The following is a 21,819-nucleotide window of genomic DNA, read 5'->3' on the forward strand; positions in this document are numbered from 1 at the left end:
CCTTGGTAAGCGTGTATCACCTTTGTAAAGTGCATCCAGGGGCTCGAGGACCCCTCTCCTGAAGGAGGCCAGGGGGTCCTGGACGCAGGAGCGCAGACTCAGTATGCTCTGTAGGTGCGGCTCCCTCAGCAGCTGCTCCCTGTAGGCGACCAGGTGCGGCGAGCGGCACAGCAGAGCCGCTACATTGTGCACAAACTCCGGCACCAGACAGGTGTAAGCATTATCCGCCTGGCAGTAGTGGTACGCCACCACCTGGGGGCGACAGAGAGAGGGGAGAGGGAGGACAGCGTCAGTCAGGTCTCAGAGATGGAACAGTGAACACTTCCCTTCCCCGCCACTGTTCTTAACCTTGACCATTACTGTGGATATTGCAAAACCGATGGCAGATCCGTGTCCGGGGGCAACGCCAGCGCCGCTGGAGGCAGACGACACGCTTTTAAGATAACACTTTTTTCCCGGGTTCTGTCAGCGAGAACCCCGTTTTTACAATCTCCACTGCTGCTACAACTCATTTGGGATTGAGTCAACTTCATGGTGGATGATTGCGGTATAATGAAACATAATACTTCTCGTTTCGCTGCATGGTTTCAGCTATTAATAATTCATCGCTTCCTGCTGTCGAGAGCGGCTGATTCTGAGTTAGCTCATGCCCACGTGTGAGACGACTGAGGCGCACAGGAGTCAAGCGTTAAACCGTCATCATAATTCAAGGCCATGAATTTCAAACTTGTTTATCTAAAAAAAAAAAATAAGAATAAAAATCAGCAGGTCTCGTTGCATGGAGATGTAGCGCCACTAGCAAATAGTGGGAGAGCAGGTGAATTTTGGGAGAGGTGAACCAATTAGACAATAGCACCAGGTGTGGCCAAGCGCACATGGGGACAGAGATCAGAAAGAGTTTGACGCTCACCTGCCATCGCCTCTGAAAATACAGGGGGCACTGAGGATAAGGGGATGAAAAGAGAGGAAAAAGACTAATCGAAATGGAATGCTAATTTTCGGCCACGATGGAATAAAGGGCTTTAAAACAAAAGGGGTGAAAAAGGGAGTGAGCTCAATTATTAATGCACAGAGTTAACAAGATCTAATAGCTTGGCTGGGAAATGGCTTTCTGCAGGTATAAATATTTCATAAGGCTCCCTGGCAAAGTTGTTTTTTCTTTTTTAAACACATCTGCATAATGCATCAGGCTGGGACTGGGGATGCAGATGGCTAAGCAGCAGGGGAGGGGGATCGAGGTGCCACAGCAGAGAGAGAAAGAGAGAGGAAGAGGGACGGTTTCACACATCATATAGGTTTACACTGCAGGCAGGTTAAGAGAAGTTAAATGCTTCGACAACATTTACACAAGTCCACACTTAACACGCAAAAAAGAGCTGCAAAAAACTTTCAGTGCTCTAAAAAGGTGAAAAAATCCCAACTTATCTGAAGCGTTTTGAAGCGTACCACCTAATGAGCGAGCCTCGTGTGAGTCGAGGATAACTTGTGGGTGGCGTCAAACTACGACTCTTTGAGGTAGAGTTTCAAACGCGTGTAACCGTATCATAATTCCTGACACAACCTGAGTCTGCGCCCGTGTCTGCGCCCATCTTCCGGGGAGATATTTTCAAAAGAACATATCGTAAGCTCTCCTGCCACCCGCGTCGTCACTAATTGAAAAAACTAAGCCGTAAAAGATTCAAAATTATCTTTTCATTTTTCAATTACCGACAGACAGAGGCCTGACGATTTCACATCAAACAACAAACACTGACACATTTATTATTATACTTGATACCTGAAAAAAATACCTTTTTAAGTCCTAAAATAAGTTTTCCTCCCAAGAAACAAAGTATGCTGTGCTCTATAATGAAAAGAACGACAGGGGAAGAGACGACTTAGAGTACCGCAGTGTGCAAATGGAGTGTCGGAAAAGAAATTGCCTATTTTTTTAGCACAATGATTATTTAAAATGATCCAGCTACATTCTGTTTGTTTCTGCTCTGAACCTAGACAATATTCAGTAAGTATGGTTTTTTTTATTCTACACAGTTGCAATAGAAAAAGGAGGGGTGGAGGTGTGGGGAGGTAGATATGGTCATAAGTGGCTCATGTGTGCGTCTACTTATCCTCTAGTAATGTACCGCAGTGGCATGAGAGCTGGAAATTTCATATTAAAATCACTACAGCAAGCACTCTTATTGCTAGAGCCACTGACTAAAATAATATATATCTTTTGCAGTTGTAAAACAAGCCCTAGACCTAGATAGTGCACAGCAGGGACACCAATGAACCATAATAGAGTATTTGGACATTTTAATGGGCACATCAGTCCATCTACCGTACGCACATGTTCCACTTTTGGAAGATTAAAGTGTTATTAGTCACTCAAAGGCACCATTCTAGACAGCTGGAACGAAAGTGTGCGTGTATGTGTGTGTGTGTGTGTGTAACTGGTACCTGAGATGCCAGCCTCCTCATGGCTTCTTCTTGACGTCGCCTCATCTCAGGGGTCCCGGGACAGCTGCCTCCTCCCAGGGTGCCGTGCGAGGGCTGGGGCTGGGTGAGGGGGAGCCCCTCTCCATCTGGACACAACGCAGCACACTCACTGACAGCTCTATCATGTGTCTGAGTCCATCTTACGCACTGTTGCTCTCAGAACTAATATGCTGAAAAAATACTGAGATCTTAGAATAGAGTCTACGTTAAGAATTAACTTTAATGAACAGGAAAAACTTAAAAGTCACACTGAAATGAAAAATGACTTTTTTGCCTTTTCAACTCTTTGTAACTATCATATCATATACCTGTTTGACAATTTATGCCACAAAAATGGCAAAACATTTATTTTCGTTTATTTTTCTATCAAAATCTCATTACTTTTACTTCTTTTTACTCATTTAAACACACACACACACACACACACACACACACACACACACACACACACACACACACTGCCAATCCATTCTGAAATCTCATGTCTGATACCACAGCAAGCAAAATGAGGCCTAATCAATCACATTCTAATCCTGCACCCCACACCCCAAGAGTACATTAATGACATGGAAACCTGGTGCACAGTCTCCACACACACACACACACAACACACACACACACACACACACACACACACACAGACACGTATACATATGAGTTGACGCCTACGTTTGGGAGAGGCCTGGGGGCTGTCGGAGGCGATCTGTCTCATGCGGGTGCCGTGGCAGCTGAGCGCCACCAGGCGGGAGATGATGGCGGTCTTGCCGAAGCCGATGTTGCCCACCACCACCACGCCGCGGTTGGTGCTGGCGTTGGAGCTGTTGAGCTGGGCGTCGATCTCCTGGAAGAGCCAGTCGCGGCCGGTGAAGACGGAGTCCATGGTGATGCTGGGCACCTCGAACAGCAAAGGCTTGAGGGCGATGTCTTGAGGCCGATAGGGTGCAAAACGCACTGCCGTGCCACAACAAGGGAGAGTTGGTTATCAATATCACAGTTATGTCACATTTATGTACATTTACGTGGTGTAAATTGTCGTCTCCCCCCTTCCTCTTACCAATTACTGCATCTGGAAATTGAAATGATGTGAGTTATGTGAGCAACAAGCCCCTTCACTTACATATACACACCTAGTCATGGATGTATACATACATGATTAAACCCATATGTATGCACATACATACACACCCACATATTCATGCATGAATACATACATAATAACTACAGAAACACACATCAATAAATGTGTGTTTTAATAAGAAAAGTGTGTTGGCAAAATAGAAACTATGAATATAGCATTTATGTACAGTATATGTAAAATAATTCACCATCCCTGACCCGTTGCACATTTAAACACATTTATGTAGGATTACTGGTGTAAAATCTGGGCAAAGCTTTCTTTTCTGAAGTGGAGAGGCAATTAAATAAATATATGTGAATTTACGTGAAAGTTTACAACTCCAAAGAGTTTTTATTATGATGTTTGTTCAGAAAGATCTACTGGAAAGTGCAGCCTGTTTACTTATGCCCTGAACTGGAATCAAAAGGCATCCATAAGTGACAAAGTACAGTACAGTACAGTACAGTAAACCATACTGTAGCAAACTACACCCTAAAATCCTTTTAAGATGTATTAAAAGGACCTGGTATAAGATGTCTAGCAAGAAAGGTAAAATTAGAGCAGTTGAGAAAAGAAAATGTGTGCAAAATGTCTAACTATAGGCTAAAGGTGAAGTTAGAATAATATAGGTTACATAATACTGCACAATTGTTTTTCTAGTGAGACAATTTAGTGAGTAAAGTGGGTGAATACTTTTACAAACTAGATTTTAATGTTTTGGGAATTTTTTACTTCCAATAGATTTCTTTAATTGCCGGTCCACTTTGATAGAAAAGATAACTTAGACCAGATTTTACGACAAAAATCCCAAATAAATGTATTTTGAAAAAGATTTTGTAGCACAACAAAATGTGCAAAAAGGCAAGGGAGCGAGTACGTTCCATAGCCACTGACGACTGTTGATTTTACTCACTAGGGGGAGTCATTAAACTAAATTCCTCCAGAGGTTGGGCATCTTTTCAGCAGAACATGTGGAACATTAAAAACTAATGAGGGTAAAATGAATCTGGTATGAACTTCTGAAGACGTGTGATAAATTCAGTGTAAAATTTAGTCTGCTGCTTCTGGGTGTCATCTCATGGGCCTCATTTTCAATCAAACTGAAAGCTTTGAGAGAAAAAACATGCTCTCTCTTCTATCTGGTGTGTCGTTTCTTTAAACGTTATATCAGCAGCTGGCAATTACGCTCCATCCAGAATGTGTGTTACACGTGAATAATCCAAACGCTCAGCTGGCAAGTGTTTGGGTCACTTGACTAAAGCGCTCCCGACTTGAAAAGCGATCGTGAGCAGAACATGTTGCAAGATGCACCGGATGAAAATTAAAGGAACTTACGTGACTGGGATTGCCAGGCATGGGTGTTATTAGCGGAAGCTGAGACGAATAGAATACACAAGCGAGAGAGAGAGACAGAGAGAGAGAGAGAGACAGTGAGTGTGAAAGGAGAGAGAGAGCAATGAGAGAGGGAGGAAAGAAAGGCAGTGAGGACAGGAATGGGATCTGGCAGCAGTGTGCAGTATGTTAGAGCACGGGGCAAGGTGTAGCTCAATGAAAAAGAGGAAGCGGCAAATAGCATCAGCACATCATGATATCAAAAAATGGGGAACCGCCAGACCAGGGTCGATCACTAATTGAAATCCTTTGAATTATATTGAGCGCATTCTTCGGGCTGTCTGGAGGGTAAGTTGGGAAAGGGGTTGCACTTTTGGGACAACCTAATTGGTTCCATTGCGCCAGGCAAGATCAATCAATCCCCAGAAAAGTAATTGAATCCAGTTCAAGTAGTAATTCGACCCTGCTTGGGATACCACCGAGACTTGGCACCAGCCTTAACTCCTCAGCCTTTTGTATGTAAGACAGGCTGTGGGACAGGGTGGGTACAGACCTAAAGTTATCATCGAGCAATTAGGCCCAGCACCAACAAATCTCAAGTTTGGAGTTCTTGGGGAAACGGGAAAGCAGGATTTTCACCTCAGTCTTTTACATTTCTGTGGGCTTAAATATTATCAGAATCTCGCAGTGTGCTTACAACCCTGGACAGAAATAGCTGCCGGTCAAATGATATCCAGTGCGGTGGTTCAGGTCGCACTCTGCGACATATCAGCAATAAGCAGACTGTCAGTGCTGTGGGAAACGTGTGTGATACAGTAGACTGGTAAGATAGGGTGGCTGAGTTCGTGGCCTGTGTGTGTGTCGGCAGAAATTCCTGTACTGTGTGAAGATACAGTATTGCAAAATATATTTGGAGGACTGAGTGTGTGTTGCATAAGAGCTTTGTGTCTCTCCTGCACTTGACTTTAGTGTGCTGATTAAGAGAGCGGCTACATAATGAGTTGATATTGCGCTTAATGTATTCTTTCAGCACATGTCCAAAGTGCTGTTGCAAGCATGATTTTTTTTTTTCCAGGAATGCTAATTATAATAGCTGAACGGAAAAAATGGGATGATTATGCTGAGAATATTCTTACTTAGCATAATATGTGCTATCAGCAAAAAGTCCAGGACAGATATACCTGGAATTGGGTGAAAAGCTGTTCTCAGTTTATATTGAGTACATGGCCAGCACTGCATTTTATTGCACAAAGCACAGTGCAATATAATGCCTGCTGTAGCCAATATAATAAAAGACATTTCATCCTTATTCCTTGGCTAGATTATTTTAGTGCTAACTCAACAAATAGACAACAAGCACACACAAACACACACACACACACACAGATCAGAGAGAGAGCCGGGGAGAGACAGAAAGCAACTCCTCTATTCTCTCCATAATTCTTGGACTGATGAAAGATTCTTCTCATTGGTGTAAAGCTGTGAATGTATGGGGCCTGATGCAACACTGGTAATGGGATATGCAAAACCACCCGATGCTGCCATTTACAAGGCTGCAGAAGTGCGGGCTAAAGACCCAGAGCTAGACCCTGTTTTAAGTGGTGCTAATCCAATTATCTTGGGGGTGACTGAATGCCAGCCGTGCCTGTAAAGCTCCTTCCCCCTCCTTGTGGAATTACTAAACATACCCTCGCAATCGGGCAACATCTACCAAATGGCAGGAACCATTAAACCGTTTCGTCATAGAGCCACTACTGCTCTGCTGTGAGAGGTATTCCTGGAAAACATGGCAGCCATGTTGTGAACAGGGACTGAGGGAGTTGCTTCCAGGACTGGAGGATATGTGTGTGTGTGTGTGTGTGTGAGTGAGAGAGAGAAAGAGAGAGAGTCAGCGGGGGATAGAGCAAAAGAGAGAACGTGTCTGTCTGTAATGTGTGTGTGTGTGTGTGTGTGTGTGTGCGAGGGATGGCAGTTGCTCATAATCCTGCCTATAACACTCCCCCTCAGGCGAGGTTGAGCAAGGTATCACTCCCCCCCCCCCTCCCACTCCCCCCAGCCAGACGGAGAGAGAGTCTCAGACGTTTTAATTATTCACCAGGTGAGGATGACTCACACCGGCTGAACAGCCTTGAGAGGGGAAAGAAGAAGAGGAGGAGGAGGAGGAGGAGGAGGAGGAGGAGGAGGAGGAGGAGGAGGAGGAGAGAAGCAATGGGAAGTGAAGATGTGGGTGGAAAGAAGGGAGGGGAAGAGGAGGAAATGGGGGGGGTGGAGCAGGCAAGTAGAGTTGGAACAGGGATGGAGTGGAGGGTAGGAAGAGGGGAGAAGAGGAAGAAGAGGGGGAGGGATGGAGGAGGAGAAGGAGGAGGAGGGGAGGTTTAGAGGATCAGTCTGTTCGTTATAAGGGGCCTGGGGAATGTGGCGTAGGGTTATCTTAGGCCAGGTAAAGGACCTTCCTGTGCCTGATGGGGGAGTGTGTGTGTGTGTGTGTGTGTGTGTGTGTGTGTGTGTGTGTGTGTGTCTGTATGTATGTGTCTCAGAAGGAAAAATCAAATCCCAGCACAAACTCTGTCTGGTTCAGCTGTCTGGTCAGATTTTAGTTTTCCAGACAAATAGTTAAAACTCCAGTCATATCTATTAACAATGCATGTAGGGCTACAGTAGGCATATGCTACGACATGATTTCGCATAATTAAGGTTTAAAAAGAAAGAGTGTAGCGTATTCTGCGCAATCGGCTGAAAGCAAAACAATGAAAAGCAGGCTGCGCCTATGGCTCGTATTTCATCTTTTTACAATATGTTCACATCTCCCCTGTGGCTGCAAACTGTCATTTAACAAACACCGTTTCCTCGCTGGCATAAGATTTTCTGTGAAGTATTATTTTCATAATCAGATTACTTATGCCTTGCAGCCGTGCAATACAGAACAATTACGTCAATATGCCTATATCAGATGCTAAGTCCTGCAGGAACCCAAAGATAGAGCCCTACAGAGCAAATCTCAAAGTCTAAATTGTTTTGTCATGTTTGCATCTTTGACAAACATTTCTCTCATGGATTGTAAGCCTGCTGAGGGTGAAATCAGCTCATGCCACAGAGGAGAGTAAGGCTCTGACCTCAAACAAGGTGAATAAGGTAGTGGGCCTTGACTAGAGCCTGTATGATCATCCGAAACTCATCGCAGTTATTTTGCTGAGAAACACGATTCTGCGCTGTCATCAATCTAGACTGTTATCTAACGCTCTGGGCTAGGACAGCGCTCCTTCAGCCTATGTTTACTGTAAGCTTTGCAGAGTAATTCTAATTCGTGTAGACCTGTGGATAGGCTGTTTTTCATCCACCCATGACCAAACTTGAATGTCTGATTAAATGTCATCAATTACAGAGGCATTACTTAAGCTACAGTCCCCTGCCAGCCTGTATATCCGGAAGCAATGACAATTCTGGACTTTAAAGCCTTTTCAGCAGCCAAAAAACTGTAATCATCAGCGAACACAAAGCCAGTCCTGCGTATGTTTGTGCGTTACTGAGACTGAGGGAGAAAGACAAGAGGGGGAGGGGGACAGAGAGCGATAGAGACAAAGACCGAGAGAAACTAAAGATAAACAAGGGAGAGAAAATGTGTGTGCACTGTATATGTGAGAGAGTTTGCAGTGAATAGATAAGGTGGGTGGTAAATCTTCCAGGCAGGCAGGCAGGCAGGCAGGCAGCAGAAGAAGGTCCATTACCGTCTGACTCACTCTCCTTAAAAACAGCGCCGCTGCTCTGGCCCCTGACGGCCCTGGCAGCATCAAAAGGAGCTGAAACAAAACCAACCAGAGAGCTGCTTCTGTCATCTGGTTACCACCTGACCAACACATAACCAGCAGTCTCCTCTTCCTCTACTCTATCCTTCTAGATCTAGCAGTCTATCACGCAAAACAAAAAACAAGACTCTATCTTTCGGTGATGTACGCTCTGTCAGATATTTGAGTTTTCTGAGGCCGATAATGTAATAACTGATGGATAATGGATGGATAACAACTTGTCAAAATGTAATAAAATGACTTTCTAAAAGGGGTTGAAAATGTAATAAAACCAGGTAATGTTATAAAGTGCCAGATAATGTAATAACATCTTCAGACTCATAATGTAGCTGGCCACTACTTTAGCATGTAACATTTTATTACAATATGAGTCTGAGGATGTTAGACGTTATCTGGCAATTTATTAATTTTCGACCCATTTAGAGGGACATATTACTACATTTTGACCAATTATTACATTATCTGGAATTATCAATTACTACAAGGATTCTCAAGAGGCATTTTGCCATGCCATCTTCATCATTTTTTATAAGTATAAATTGGTAATCCATTCATCTGATTAGTCAACTATTGGTTAAATCAATCAATTAATCAACCAAGCAACCCTTTATTCAACAATCCCCTAGCTATAAGTCTATTACCTCAATTAAATAAACAAAAAGTGGAATTTTGTCCTCATACCCTCTGCAGACAAAAACCCAGTTCCCCTCTGCCGCCACTTCCCGTCTCGCCCTCTCTCATCCTCTGTCTCTCCCGGTGAAACCGCAGGAGCAGTGCACTCAGGGGGGCCGTGACACTGATCCGAGGAGGCAGAAAGCATGCTAGGATGCAGTCGGGTGGCTTGTAAACACACTTGGCTGCCCTTAGAGGAGGAAGGTTGAAACGAGCGGCTCTGGCAGTAATAGTGAAGCTCTGAGGGGCACTAGCAACTTGCCCTCATTCTTCTTCTTTGTCTCTCTCCTCTTTCTTTCTTCTCCTCCTGTCTGTCTCCATCTCTCTCGCTCCTCTTCCTACCTTTCTCTATCTTTCTATCGCTGTCTCTCTCTGTGTTTGTCTGCAGCTGGCTGCCTTGGGCTAGGGGAATCGCAGCGCAGTTCAGCAGAGCACACTCTCAGATAAGTGGGGTCTTTAACAAGTGTTTAAAACACACGGGGACGCATATTTGTGTTCGCTTGGATGGCAGAGGGCTGCAATTACGGTGCTCATTACTGGATAACTGGCAGAGGAAGAGGGGCGAGGGGACACGTAATGTTGTGACATGAGGCCATTTGACCTGGTGGACCGGCGGAGGGGATTTGCTCGGTCATGGAGGTGCTTGGTGCGGGCTAGACTTGAAGAATGTGCAGTGAAGCCAAACGGCGAGACAACCTGACAAACTGCATGTTCTGCACTCCTCCCCCAAGTCTCTCTCGCTCTCTCTTTCACACACACAAGAACACAGGACACACCAGACGATTACAGTTGAGTCTAAGAGGGTTGTGTGTGTGTGTGTGTGTGTGTGTGTGTTCTCTGTCTCTGCCTCGTTGCTTACCTCTCAGGTCCTGCCCGGAGCGGCCCGGCCCGCAGGTGGTGCTCTGTCTGGGCATGCGCAGCGAGGTGCGTAATGGAGTGTGTCTCTGCTCATCCAGGTATGCCAGGTCCTCCAGGTGGGCCGAACTGGTAGCTATGGTTGTGTGTGTGTGTGTGTGTGTATGTGAGAGAGAGAAAGAAAGAGAGAGGGGGACAGAAAGAGAGAGAGACACAGAGAGATAAGAGATTTTATCAGCAGAAAGAGAAGGGTAATAAAAAGAAAAGAGAGATGGGGACAAAGAGAGATTATTGTTAGCATGGGTATACATAGATAGACACACCGGCACACACAAACAAACCCACAATGCACACACACCGGCTCCTGCCAGTGTCCCGAGGCAGTTGTCAGGCTGCAGTTTGCAGACTTGCTAACTCCTAAGCCAGCCCCGCGTGCTCCTGTCCTAAAATTCCCTCCTCTCAATGTCTGTCACGCGGCAAGGAGGCAGATGCCATCCGGCCCCTCTCAGGATTAATTAGCTCAGCAGACAAATGTCTTATTCATGGAGCGAGCGCCGTCTGACGCTGGCTGTTGCTTGTTCACACCACGCTGTGTCTTCAGGGCCAGCGCGCGGGACCAGCGAATCTTAAATGAGATTAGACGCCGCCGGTGTGAGCAAGCGGCCGACTGGCTTCTCCGTCACACCTGAACCCCGTGGCTGGGTTAGACAGCGAGGGAGGTGGAAGAAAAGAAAACTTTGAACTACCGACTATATAGCCCAGGAAGGATTAAGGGACTTAAGCATCCGGAGGTCTGCGGCTCCCTGATGGGCAGGGGAAGCCCAGCGTGTCGTTCCCCGGCCGCCACATCAAGAGGAGACGGCCTCAGTGAGAGAGGCGGGGATCATTTTGGTTGTCACTTAAAAAAAACAACAAAAAAAAAAAAAAAACAACAAATGCTTTAACAGGAAATGTGGTTAGCATTAAGCTCCCCTAATGCAGTCTTAATAGGCAAAATGAGGAGACAGTGATGGAGGGCAGAATGATAGTGAGAGAGGGATAAAAAGGAAAAGAGGAGGTGGTAGCTTACGCTTCTGGAGGTGAAACGTAACTACAGTAGTTGTTGTTACTCTAGTTAGTTTACATGGGTACATTTTTCTGAGTAACATTAATTTTCTGGGTATTTTTTGAAGTCTGCACATTACTTGTCCATCAGTAACTTTTACTACATTGAGACTAGGAATGTCCTTTTCTCTGAGACTATACCTGAAATACTGTTCGGTCCAGAGATCCCAAAATGCATCAAGGAGTGGGAAACGGCATGCTTCTTCCCAATGATATCCTCTCTCTCCAATCAGTCCAAAAGCCCATCTAGTATTTCACAGGTGAAAGACCCACCGGTGTCTTAACATTGATCTTGTCCTCTCCTTCCTGGATTCAAATCAGAGTGGTTTCTGTGCAGCTGCAGTTAATGCTCTAGCTCACTGAAGTACTAAGCGTGTGTGTGGCTGTTTGTGTGTGTCTGTGTGTGTGTGTGTGTTGCTGACTGACTGAATCACCCCAGCCGTGGAACCAACAATGAGCCACACGGGTTTCCCAAAATGGAGGGAAGATGGCAGCTGAGAATGCTGGAGGCTTGGCCCTGATGGGAATGGGGGGCGCTGGCCATCCAACTGGGCTAAAAGCAGAGACAGTGGAGGCATTAATCCCACTGCTGAACCAAGGAGGAATGACTTGACTCAGGGCCGTGGAGCTGAAAAGAATCGTTTTTTTCCCCTCTTTCAACTGTGTTTGAATCTGAGGACTCAAATCTGTGTGCTCATCATCTCTATCTGCAATGCAGCAGGCTGGTGAGGGATCACATTCACTGTGCCTGTGCCAATGCGCTAAGACTGCACGCATAGTGGAAAGAAATAGAGAACAGAGGAGAAAAAAAACTGTGAGAGAAAGGGAGAAAGAATGTGTGAGCGAGAGTGTGTCATGAAATGACTCCCGGAGCCTAACTGTGCAGCAAAGAGCTCCGCAGCAGTGGGCAGTGACAGCTACATCACACACTTCCTGTTTTAAACACACACACACACACACACACACACACACACACATGTCCAGCTGGGCTGCCGTCCAGAGCCAGAGTCACAGTATCAGCCAGCAAGCCCATCAGTCATCTCAGATGTGAGGTGACTGAGCTGCAGGTGCTCTAAAAACCTGACCGCTCTCCTCTCATCTCCTCTCACCTCCTCGTCAGATGACTTGTGATGAATAATAGACGTCTTGGTATTTCACAGACACAAAGAAATCAAGAAAAAAAAGGCAGGTAAAGGAAATCAATGGGACCCGTCCGCCCCAAAAAATTGAAAAATGTCATCCCCAGTGAGCTGTTATCTTAATAAATTGACTCTAAGGGAATATAGAGAATGTTGCCTAGCGCTCAGCTGTCATATAGACAGAGTTAGAGTTAGAGTTTATTTGGGTAGTGATTCCTCAATCCATAGGCGAAGTTACATACGCTGGTGCATTATAAAGATCCTCCTACATGGCGATGTCTTAACAGTAGCCGGTTTAGGAGGCTGCGGGTCAAGATGTGATGGAACGTTCCACAAAGGCCAACTTCATCTTCATCGCTCCATGGCAGCTAAACCTGGATTTATCTTCATTTAACCTGAGCCGATTGGAAGTACCTGCTTCTTTTCCAAGGGTGACCCGTTTGTATGGATGCCAGCATTGAATGAGTACGGTACGCTTCTGCTCTTGTGGTTCTTTACTCTAAGGCCATGGAATGAAAGATTAAAAAAAAAAAATAGAATTCCTGATGGACACTAAAGGCTCGTATTTCAATTCTGTTCAACTCTGCTCCCTTCAAGTGAGCAGAAATAGCACCGAGAGCGGAGAGAGAAGAGGAATACCCAGTTTCAGATGGTTTCTCCTCCCTCCATATCCATCTCCAGCTCTCCCAACACACTGCCCTCATTAGGTAATAGCGTATGCCCCCTCCCTCATTCCTCCTCCTTTCCTTCCCCAGTCGTCTTCTGCTCTGCCTCCATATCTCTCTCTCTCTCTCTCTCTCTCTCTCTCTCTCGTCGTCCATCTCTCTCCCTTTCTTTCTCTCTCTCTCTTCCTCCATCTCTCTCTCAACATCAAAGCGGGCCTCTCTGTGACTCTGGGGGATAGAAACAGTTAATGCCAGGGGCTTTGATGTTCCACTGCTGTGTGAGCCCAGCCAATCCTCAGCCTGTGCTTGCCTCCCATCCCTACATCATCTATAATTCTTTGTGGAGGAGAGAGGGAGAGAGGGAGAGAGAGAGAGAGAGAGAGAGAGAGAGAGAGAGAGAGAGCGAGAGAGAGCCGCCTCCCTATCCCCACTCTGGAATTCCTGTTCTTCACTGCCAGGGACAAATCTAAATGCCTTCATAAAAATCATCATCTCTAATTTTTTATCTTCCTCTCCCTCCCCTACCTCACTCGCTCCTTTTTTTTTTTTTGCCTCATCTGCAGCTTATGTTATTTCTTTTAAGCGGTCTCCAGCTAACTCAGTCTCCTTTGAAGGTCTGCTTATTGAGGGGAGGAGAGGAGATCGAGGCTGAATCTGTAAAGCCGGGAGAGTCGTCGTGCTGCCAGACAGCCGGAGTGTCAAACAGCAGAACATGACCAGCATAAAGAGAGGGTCATAGCTGCAGCGACGGGCCTTGTCAGGCATATTACAGCGCTTAGCCAAATATAAATGCGTGCGTACATCTACGCGCACGCACAAATACATACACACTTTCCAGCGGGACTGGGAGAAGTACATAATAGAGCTCATCTTCTATAACAGCCACTCTGACGATGAGAACAATAATACAATCAGGCCCATTAGGACTGCCTCAATGTTATGAAACTGACATTTTTCCGATGTATTTACCATTACTTTTGGGAGCCTATTTGAGGCAAGCCATAGTCTACAATTAGACACACATATCAATGAGACCTCTTAAAGCAATACAAATGCCAGTTTTCCTATGTGATGTTCTTTCGGCTGTGTTCCTCTGCCGAAGCCATTTCCCAGACTGCATTGTTCTGCTCTGTGGTTTGAATCCATACCAGAGAGCTGTGAGAGTTGAACAAAATACCACCGCGGATTTACAGCCATCCAAAATTTCAAGATAATTGGATGGACTTTTGAAAACAAGAGCTCTTCCCTCCACAGAACATGAAAAATGTGAAAATTAAAAACTTAAATCGAATCAAACCACCGTTGAGCTCTTTCTGTTTTTTTTTGTTTTTTTACTGAGGCAGAGAGGAAGATAATGACTAAGCGGGGAGGAAAACAACAAGCATACATTTGGGTCACAGGAGTCACACAAGTGGAAGAGACAGGGAATCAGTGTCCAAAGGAGAGGGTCAAAGGTCATGTAGGAAGAAACCAAGCAGGGAGAGAGAGTAAAGAGGGAGTTAGTAGCAGCACAGGAGTCAGAAATAGGGTTTAGGACAACTGCGCATTAAGAGTTCAATCCAATTTTGCCAGAAAAGTACAGAATAGCTTGGCAAAAATTGTATTTGTCCATGCAGCATTCAACAACCTTATTTCTGGCTCCACAGAGAAACTGCCGCTTTCTTGTCTACTTTTACAAGAGTGGGGGAGATGGGGGAGACGGGGGGGGACTCACCAGCCACAGAGTTAGGGCGGGGCATGAGGTACAGGGGGATGGAGTGGGCGGAGTGGGAGGACATGCTCTCCAGGTTGCGCTCGGGGATTTTGTTGAGGCTGTAGGTGGAGGCGGTCATGTTCTCGTCCACCCGGTACAGGAACGAGTCCATGCCTGATTTCTGGGACTGCCACAGCTTCAGGTTGCCCCGGGAGCCCTCGCCGTATTTGCCGCCTCGCTCCATGTTCTCCGAGTAGCTGGTCAGGGTGGCTGCAACGGCAACAACGACAGAGCGGGTTGTCGGGGTGGGGCAAAGAGAGGGAGCAGAGGGGAGTATTTGAAGAATGCAGGCCTTCCTCATTGTTGTGATGCTGCATGTATGGCCACAGTGTTTAACTCACCTAAAGTTAACTTTCAAAATTCATGTCTATACTTTTAAGGCACAGACAAGTCTGGCACCAAGCTACATCACAGTCCTTTTAACCCTCGTACGAGCCGAACTGCAGCCTGAGTTCCTCTGGCAGGTTCCTACTGGCAGGCTGGCAGGTTCCCACAGTCTAGACTGACAACTAGATGTGATCGGGCCTGCGCCATCAGAGCTCCTAGGCTTTGGAACAAACTGTCTGAGGAGCGTAGGCTGACTAATTCTGTAGATTTTTTAAATCACTTCTTAAGACTCACTTTTATAGACTTGCTTTTATTTTGGTTTATTGCTCTGCTTTTCACTTTTACTGTTTTAAATCTACTTTTACATCTTTGTTTTCACGAACTAGCGCTCTCATAGCTCCGATGCAGAATTCTTTATACAGCAGCACTGTCTTCATTCAGGGTATAAAGCAAAATGTGACTATCGACTCCCTTAAATACAAGACAGGTATCAATAATCATTAGAATACTGGTGCTAGTACTCATTCTAATTAGTACAGAATACTAGACATAGAAATAGAATGCAGAGATACCACTGAAAGTAACCTCAATAAAAACAATAGAGAGGCAATTCTAGAACATTATCAATACAAAAATCAAGCACTAATACATATAAATATATGGTCCAATGGTGGATTGTATTGTATTATTATTATTATCATTAGATGGAGGACAGGTAAACTTGACCATTGTCAACCAAGTTTGCGCTCTCATTCTCCAATAAACATGAACACGTATGGTCTGTGTGTTCTACATGCGTAATTATGTGTTAGACTTGTTACTGTGTCTAGGTGCCGGTCTCACCGATGATCCCGCTGTCCCTGCTCTCCAGGGTTGAGGTGGGACTGGTGACGGAGCCGTAGGCACAGTCCCTGTTGCCGGCCTGGCCGGGCATGGTGGGGGGCAGGGTGGAGCAGGGGCTGCCTGCAGGGGGGGAGGCAGTGCTGCTGGTCAGGGTGGAGCACGGGCTGATCCTCTGGTTCTGGCCCTGGGACGCACGGAAACAAACATTTTAAATGCTTTGTTTTGTTCCAACAATTCCATTAGCGTACACTGGTGTAAATGGCACAGTACAATGTTTGAGCATTTAACGTCTGAGCCATTTACAATAGAAAATGCCACTTCAATATTGCAGTTTTCAAAAGCTCAACCTCCAGCTGCGATATCCACACAGTCAGTACTGTCAGCATTGTCTCCACCACACACATACTAACGCACACTATAATAACTAATGATTTTATTTGTATAGCACTTTTCTGAAACATAGTTTACAAAGGGCTTCACAAATAAGACAAATAAAAGACTCAAAAACAAGGTTACACAACAGAAGCAGAGGACAGCGGCAAACTACACACACACATACACATGTAAACACACACATACTGTATACATACATACATACATACATACACACTCAATAACTAGTACTGCGGCAAACTCTCTCCAACAACATCGATAGCACCTGCAAATTGCACTTGTAGTACCTACAATGTCTTTACAAATGTACATTTCAGCAAATTTTTACTGCAGGTAAGGAGTGCGAGGGAATAAACTTGACTTAATCCCTACAGTAGCACCAGACTTGCAAAGACAAAGAGATAGCACACATATCTGGGATGTGACCAGGAACACCAAAAAGCAGGGAAACAGCAATCCCCCAGTAGAAACAAACAGAAGTGGCATTTCCAAAAAAGAGGTTCAAATACTGTACACATTTATGGCAATAACGTATAGTCCTTCCTGAATACGAGAGAGGATTGTAGGAGTTCTGTGAGAATTGATTACATTGTTTACATTAATTAGATACAGCTCAATAAAGAACATTATTTGGAGAGATTGATTTTCTGAAGAGCTGTACACCATAATGAATGTTGATGGCGCAGAGGTACAGAGGGGTGAAGTGTCTCACCCTCACTGACAGAGCTAAATTTGCCTCTTGATCATGGCGCTGTGGCAATAGCACAGTGGGGAAACAAAACCAACTGAATAAAACTCTGAAATCACATCCTCGTATATACAGTTCTTCCCAGCCTCCTTTCAGTGGGTGGTGGCTGTGACAGCGTTGTTCTGGCACCCTGCAGTGACCTTCTTCTGTGTCGGCTCAGGTCGGGAGAAAAAGAGACCACAGGGGACAAAAACACTCTGCTGTGTCTAATCTGCTGCTGTGCGCACACACACACACACACACACACACACACACACCCAGGCACACAGGCAAACGCACACACGCACTCAAAATACATGCATGCAGCATCTACAGATATGCACAAGACACACAGGGATGCAAGTACATAAGTATGTACACATAATCAGACACACACACACACCCTCATCTCTCCTTAACAGTAGTGTTTATGAGTCCAGGTCGGCCTTGGGGTGAACATTAGTAAGGACAGGAGGGGTGAAGTGGAGGTCAAGGCAAGCTGTAGTTTGCTTAATCTGCAGGGGATGGATGGAGGGCACGTACCTTGTCTAAGCCAATCTATGTACACACACACACACACATACACAAACACACACTTTCTGCTGTTGCCACGGTTTCAGTGTGGTTGAACGTGGAGTCCAATAAAGACACAAAATCAAATCAATGTCACAGTAGTTGTGTGCAGTACACAGTCAAACCTATTGGCTCTTTTTTTTTAGTTTTTTTTTTTAGCCTTGGTGGCTTTGTTTGAATCACAGATTGTGACAGCTGAGAGCTACGCAACACACTGGCAATTACAGTACATGGCCCCTAGCCTCAGCCCGGTCTGTCTGTGTGTGTGTGTGTGTGTGTGTGTGTGTGTGTGTGTGAGTGAGTGAGTGAGTGAGTGAGTGAGTGAGTGAGTGAGAGAGAGAGAGAGAGAGAGAGAGATTACGTCAGTCAGGCCCTCTTTGAGTCTTTGAGTCACTCACGATGGACGGAGCCACTAAACTGCCATATTCACAGGAGCTTGACCCCAACACAAACAAACACGCGCAAACACCTACACACACACACACACACACACACACACACACACACAAACCTCTATCCACACCCACACCAGCACAGCAGCTCTATCTGTTGGGCTAATGAACCCCGCCTTGTGTTGGTCTGACCTTAAACAGCGCGAGGGGATTGGATTGAACTTGGAGCGTTGCCTCTATTCAGGGAACGAGAGAGCGAGTAGGAGAGGCAATTAACTGCACTCTCTGAGAGTTAAGGTCACCTTGTTCCATCAGCTGGCGAGGTCTTGCAGCAGAGACACCCGCTACTGCAGGAATTCAGCCACGCCAAATGTAAGATGGTAGCACTCGGGGCGTTTGATAGATACACACACAGGGACATGGAAACACATTCTAGTGGGGTAAGCCCTCGTCCCACGCTCATCACAAACATGTATTTTTAGATCACCAATGAACCAAGTCTTCATAGTAGACAGAAGCGGGGCTCAGGCCCAAACCAATCCAAGCCACATATTTTTGTTGCTAAACCAATTCTCAACCCCCAGCTTTTATTTTTGAAAGTGTCTTTTAGATATTTGGCTGTCTCTGCTGTCAACTGACTGTAAAATGGTGAGAATTAATAACTTGGATATGCTGACAGGCATCAAGAGAGACTGGTAGCATCACTAGCGAGTTAGCAGCACCCTGCAAGTGCCCAGATGGCCTGTGTGTATCTATTATTACTGTCTCTAGCGCTGCCTGTTAAAAGTTTAGCGCACCCCATGTAAATCAAAAAATTACAACAAAAGCCCGCTCTCTTATCTCTTAATAGATGGTGTCTTGCAGAATTCCCTGTCGGTTTTGGCAGTGATTAATACATCAAACAAATTGAAATTGGGAGGACGGTATTTGGGACAGATATGTAAAATAATAAGTTTGTACTGTGGGAACACGACGCAGTAGGGTGCTAGTATGACTCACATCTCTAAAACGAGCCGCTTGAATAAACCTCTCTCACTCGATACACCCCCACTGCTCCGGCAGCGCTCACATCAAGCACGGTCAGTCCATCAGTCTAATCGCTTATCCACGCTGCTTTAGTGCAGACCCATACGGGCTTTGCTTTAAATGCCTCAGCAACAGGTTCGCCCCTCTCCCTCCCTATCTCTGTCTCTCCGCTGCCGCTGTTTTTTCCCCCCTGTTCGGCAAATTCATACCTGTCAAATCAAGTTTAGGTAGAGAAAACAGGGCATCTGCTGCCGAGCTTAGAGCAGGCCCGTTGTGCCAAGAGCTGTTTGCGGCGCAACTGCCAAAGACACAAATAGAAAGGTTTCGGCGGAGGAGAGAAATGTTAAGCTTAACCCGCTGCATGTCAGCGCAAGAAAAATGCTGGCAATAAGCAAAGTTTAAGGTACACCCTGAAATAAATAATCAAGAGTATTGGTTATATAAAAATCAAATTAGATGGGCAGACATTTGATGCTCGGCGCAGAGACACTGACAAATTCTGAATCCAAAATACTTTGGTGTTTGAGGGCAATTTACTGAGATGTCTTTTGATCTGGCTATCCTGATTTCCAAAGATCTGTCAAAATAGAGTGTAAACAAGGATATTATGAAGATAAATGTCAAAAGCAAATAGATCAAATCAGATGACGGCTGTGTTTGTTCAAGTTTCAAAGTGCAATCTCTAAAAATCAAAAATGTGTCAAATTGACAAAGACAATACGATTCGGGTGAACCATGTCAACAGCATGAAAGGGGATAAAGCATAAAATACAAGCAAGTTCTCTGAGGCCAACCATTCATCTAAAGTCTAGCACAACCCCAGAAAAAAATTCCCTCATACTCAAACTGACTGTGAGCATATAGTGACACCATAAGATGTAAATGTATTTTTGGAGCTGCAAACTCAGTTTCTGAGGTGCATTGTCAGAAAAAGCGGTACAATACTGTGCCTTTGTCATTCAGGCTGTTTGTACAAAAAAAAAGCCCCTTGAAGCCCCTTAAAAAAGCCCCTTGACAAAAGATAAAATGTTGTCCCTTCTTTTCAAAGAAATTCTGAAAAAACATGTTTCAAGAAAGAAAAAAAACATTTTACAGCTTCAAACACATTTAAATCTCACAATCAGCCGTTACATCATCAAAGCAGATATGGATGTGAAAAAATGTCAAGTGATTGTTTCTTTTTTCTGATGGTGTGTGCTTCATTAGTGAGGCCATTACCTGTCTCGCCTCGGGTTCCTCCATGCTGTACTGGGTACCGGCTGGCCCCTCGCTCACTTTGTCTCCCAGAAGGAAGCCCAGGCGCGTCATCAATGTGTTGGCTGCCTCATCCACCGACGGAGGGGGGCCCAGCTCCTGGCTTGACTCCCCTGCAGAGGCAGAGAGACAGAAGGAACGAGGTGTGTGGGGAGAGAGAGAGAGAGAGAGAGAGAGAGAGAGAATGAGAAAGAGATTGCGGGGGAGAGAGAAAAGAGAGAGAGAGAGAGGGAGGCGCAGAAGATGAGAGGAAAAGAGAGAGAGAAAAGAGAAAAAAAGAGAGAGAAATAAAGTATGTGTGTCAGTGGTGGGCAGACTCAGAACAACAGCTTGTTTTGCCATGTTCACATAAAAAAAAAAGTCCTTCAAAGAATTCAACTCAAAAGGACAAGTCCGCCTCGGAAAACAAAAACGCCTTCGGGTCCACCATCACTTCCCCCCCCCCCTATTACCTGGAAATGTAAAACATCTTCATGCTAAATTTGCTTTGCATAAATCCAACCCCAGCCACAGAAAACCCGGATACAGGACCAGGATATACTGTACCTGGAATATGAAGCGCACTACCTGAGGTTTCCCGGAGCTCTGAGCTGTGCATTAGAGACACATTCCACAACGGCTGGACGCTCTGGCAAAAGACTGCAGAACTGCCCTCCACAAAGATCCTTCCACAGTGACTACAAAGATCCTTCAACACCGGCTACAAAAATCCTCTCTCACCGACTACACAGATCCTTCCGCACCACTCATCACCGCTGCACACTGCATTGTACTCGTGTGAGGTAAGGAGATACGCCCTTCACCTGTGTGTGTGACTGTACGAGAGAGAGAGAGAGAGAGAGAGAGAGAGAATGGGTGTGTATCTACCTCACTATCCTGTTTACAGACACTCCTAGCTCTACGGAGAGAAAAAAAAGCAAGGAAAAAAAAAGCAGCCAAGGTAAGCCCACATGATGATCAAAACCCACACACACACACACACACACACACAGCTAAGGGACTGTAGATGCCAACTTTGCATCAGGACACAAAGCAAAATGCTTTAATGACCTCATCTTGTCAACATTTCGCCTGGTTACACTCCACCCATAACAAACCCCCACCAGCGGTATCGGGTTTTCCAATAACACGCGGTTATCATGCCCTGACGGTACTTTCAATTTAACTTTATTGGTGGGAATGCTGCTCTTATTGCTGAAGCAATTCGCTAATTACTCACTCTGTTGGTTGCAAAAAGAATAACTAGTGGCTAAACGCAAACAGCTGTAATTGGATATGTGAAGCCACTGGATTGGCTAGGACATTAATAACATCAAAGCCAACGGAGCAAGGCGGCCGGTGTTTAAATAAACAGCAGTGAGATAAA

General features: G+C 45.4%; 1 protein-coding gene across 1 annotated transcript in view; it reads right to left on the minus strand.

The window, feature by feature from the left end:
• tanc2b (tetratricopeptide repeat, ankyrin repeat and coiled-coil containing 2b) overlaps positions 1–21,819 on the minus strand; it is an 81,854-nt gene that overhangs the window by 18,671 nt on the left and 41,364 nt on the right. Inside the window, exons 4-10 of the mRNA XM_078290610.1 lie at positions 20,418–20,566; positions 16,089–16,272; positions 14,880–15,128; positions 10,262–10,393; positions 3,148–3,429; positions 2,440–2,564; positions 21–252 (exon numbers count right to left, since the gene is read on the minus strand). Of these exons, the coding sequence (XP_078146736.1) occupies positions 21–252; positions 2,440–2,564; positions 3,148–3,429; positions 10,262–10,393; positions 14,880–15,128; positions 16,089–16,272; positions 20,418–20,566 (1,353 nt within the window). The remainder of the gene's footprint in view (positions 1–20; positions 253–2,439; positions 2,565–3,147; positions 3,430–10,261; positions 10,394–14,879; positions 15,129–16,088; positions 16,273–20,417; positions 20,567–21,819) is intronic.

The sequence above is a fragment of the Centroberyx gerrardi genome, chromosome 20, assembly GCF_048128805.1.
Source record: "Centroberyx gerrardi isolate f3 chromosome 20, fCenGer3.hap1.cur.20231027, whole genome shotgun sequence".
In the NCBI taxonomy this organism is placed as follows: domain Eukaryota; kingdom Metazoa; phylum Chordata; class Actinopteri; order Beryciformes; family Berycidae; genus Centroberyx; species Centroberyx gerrardi.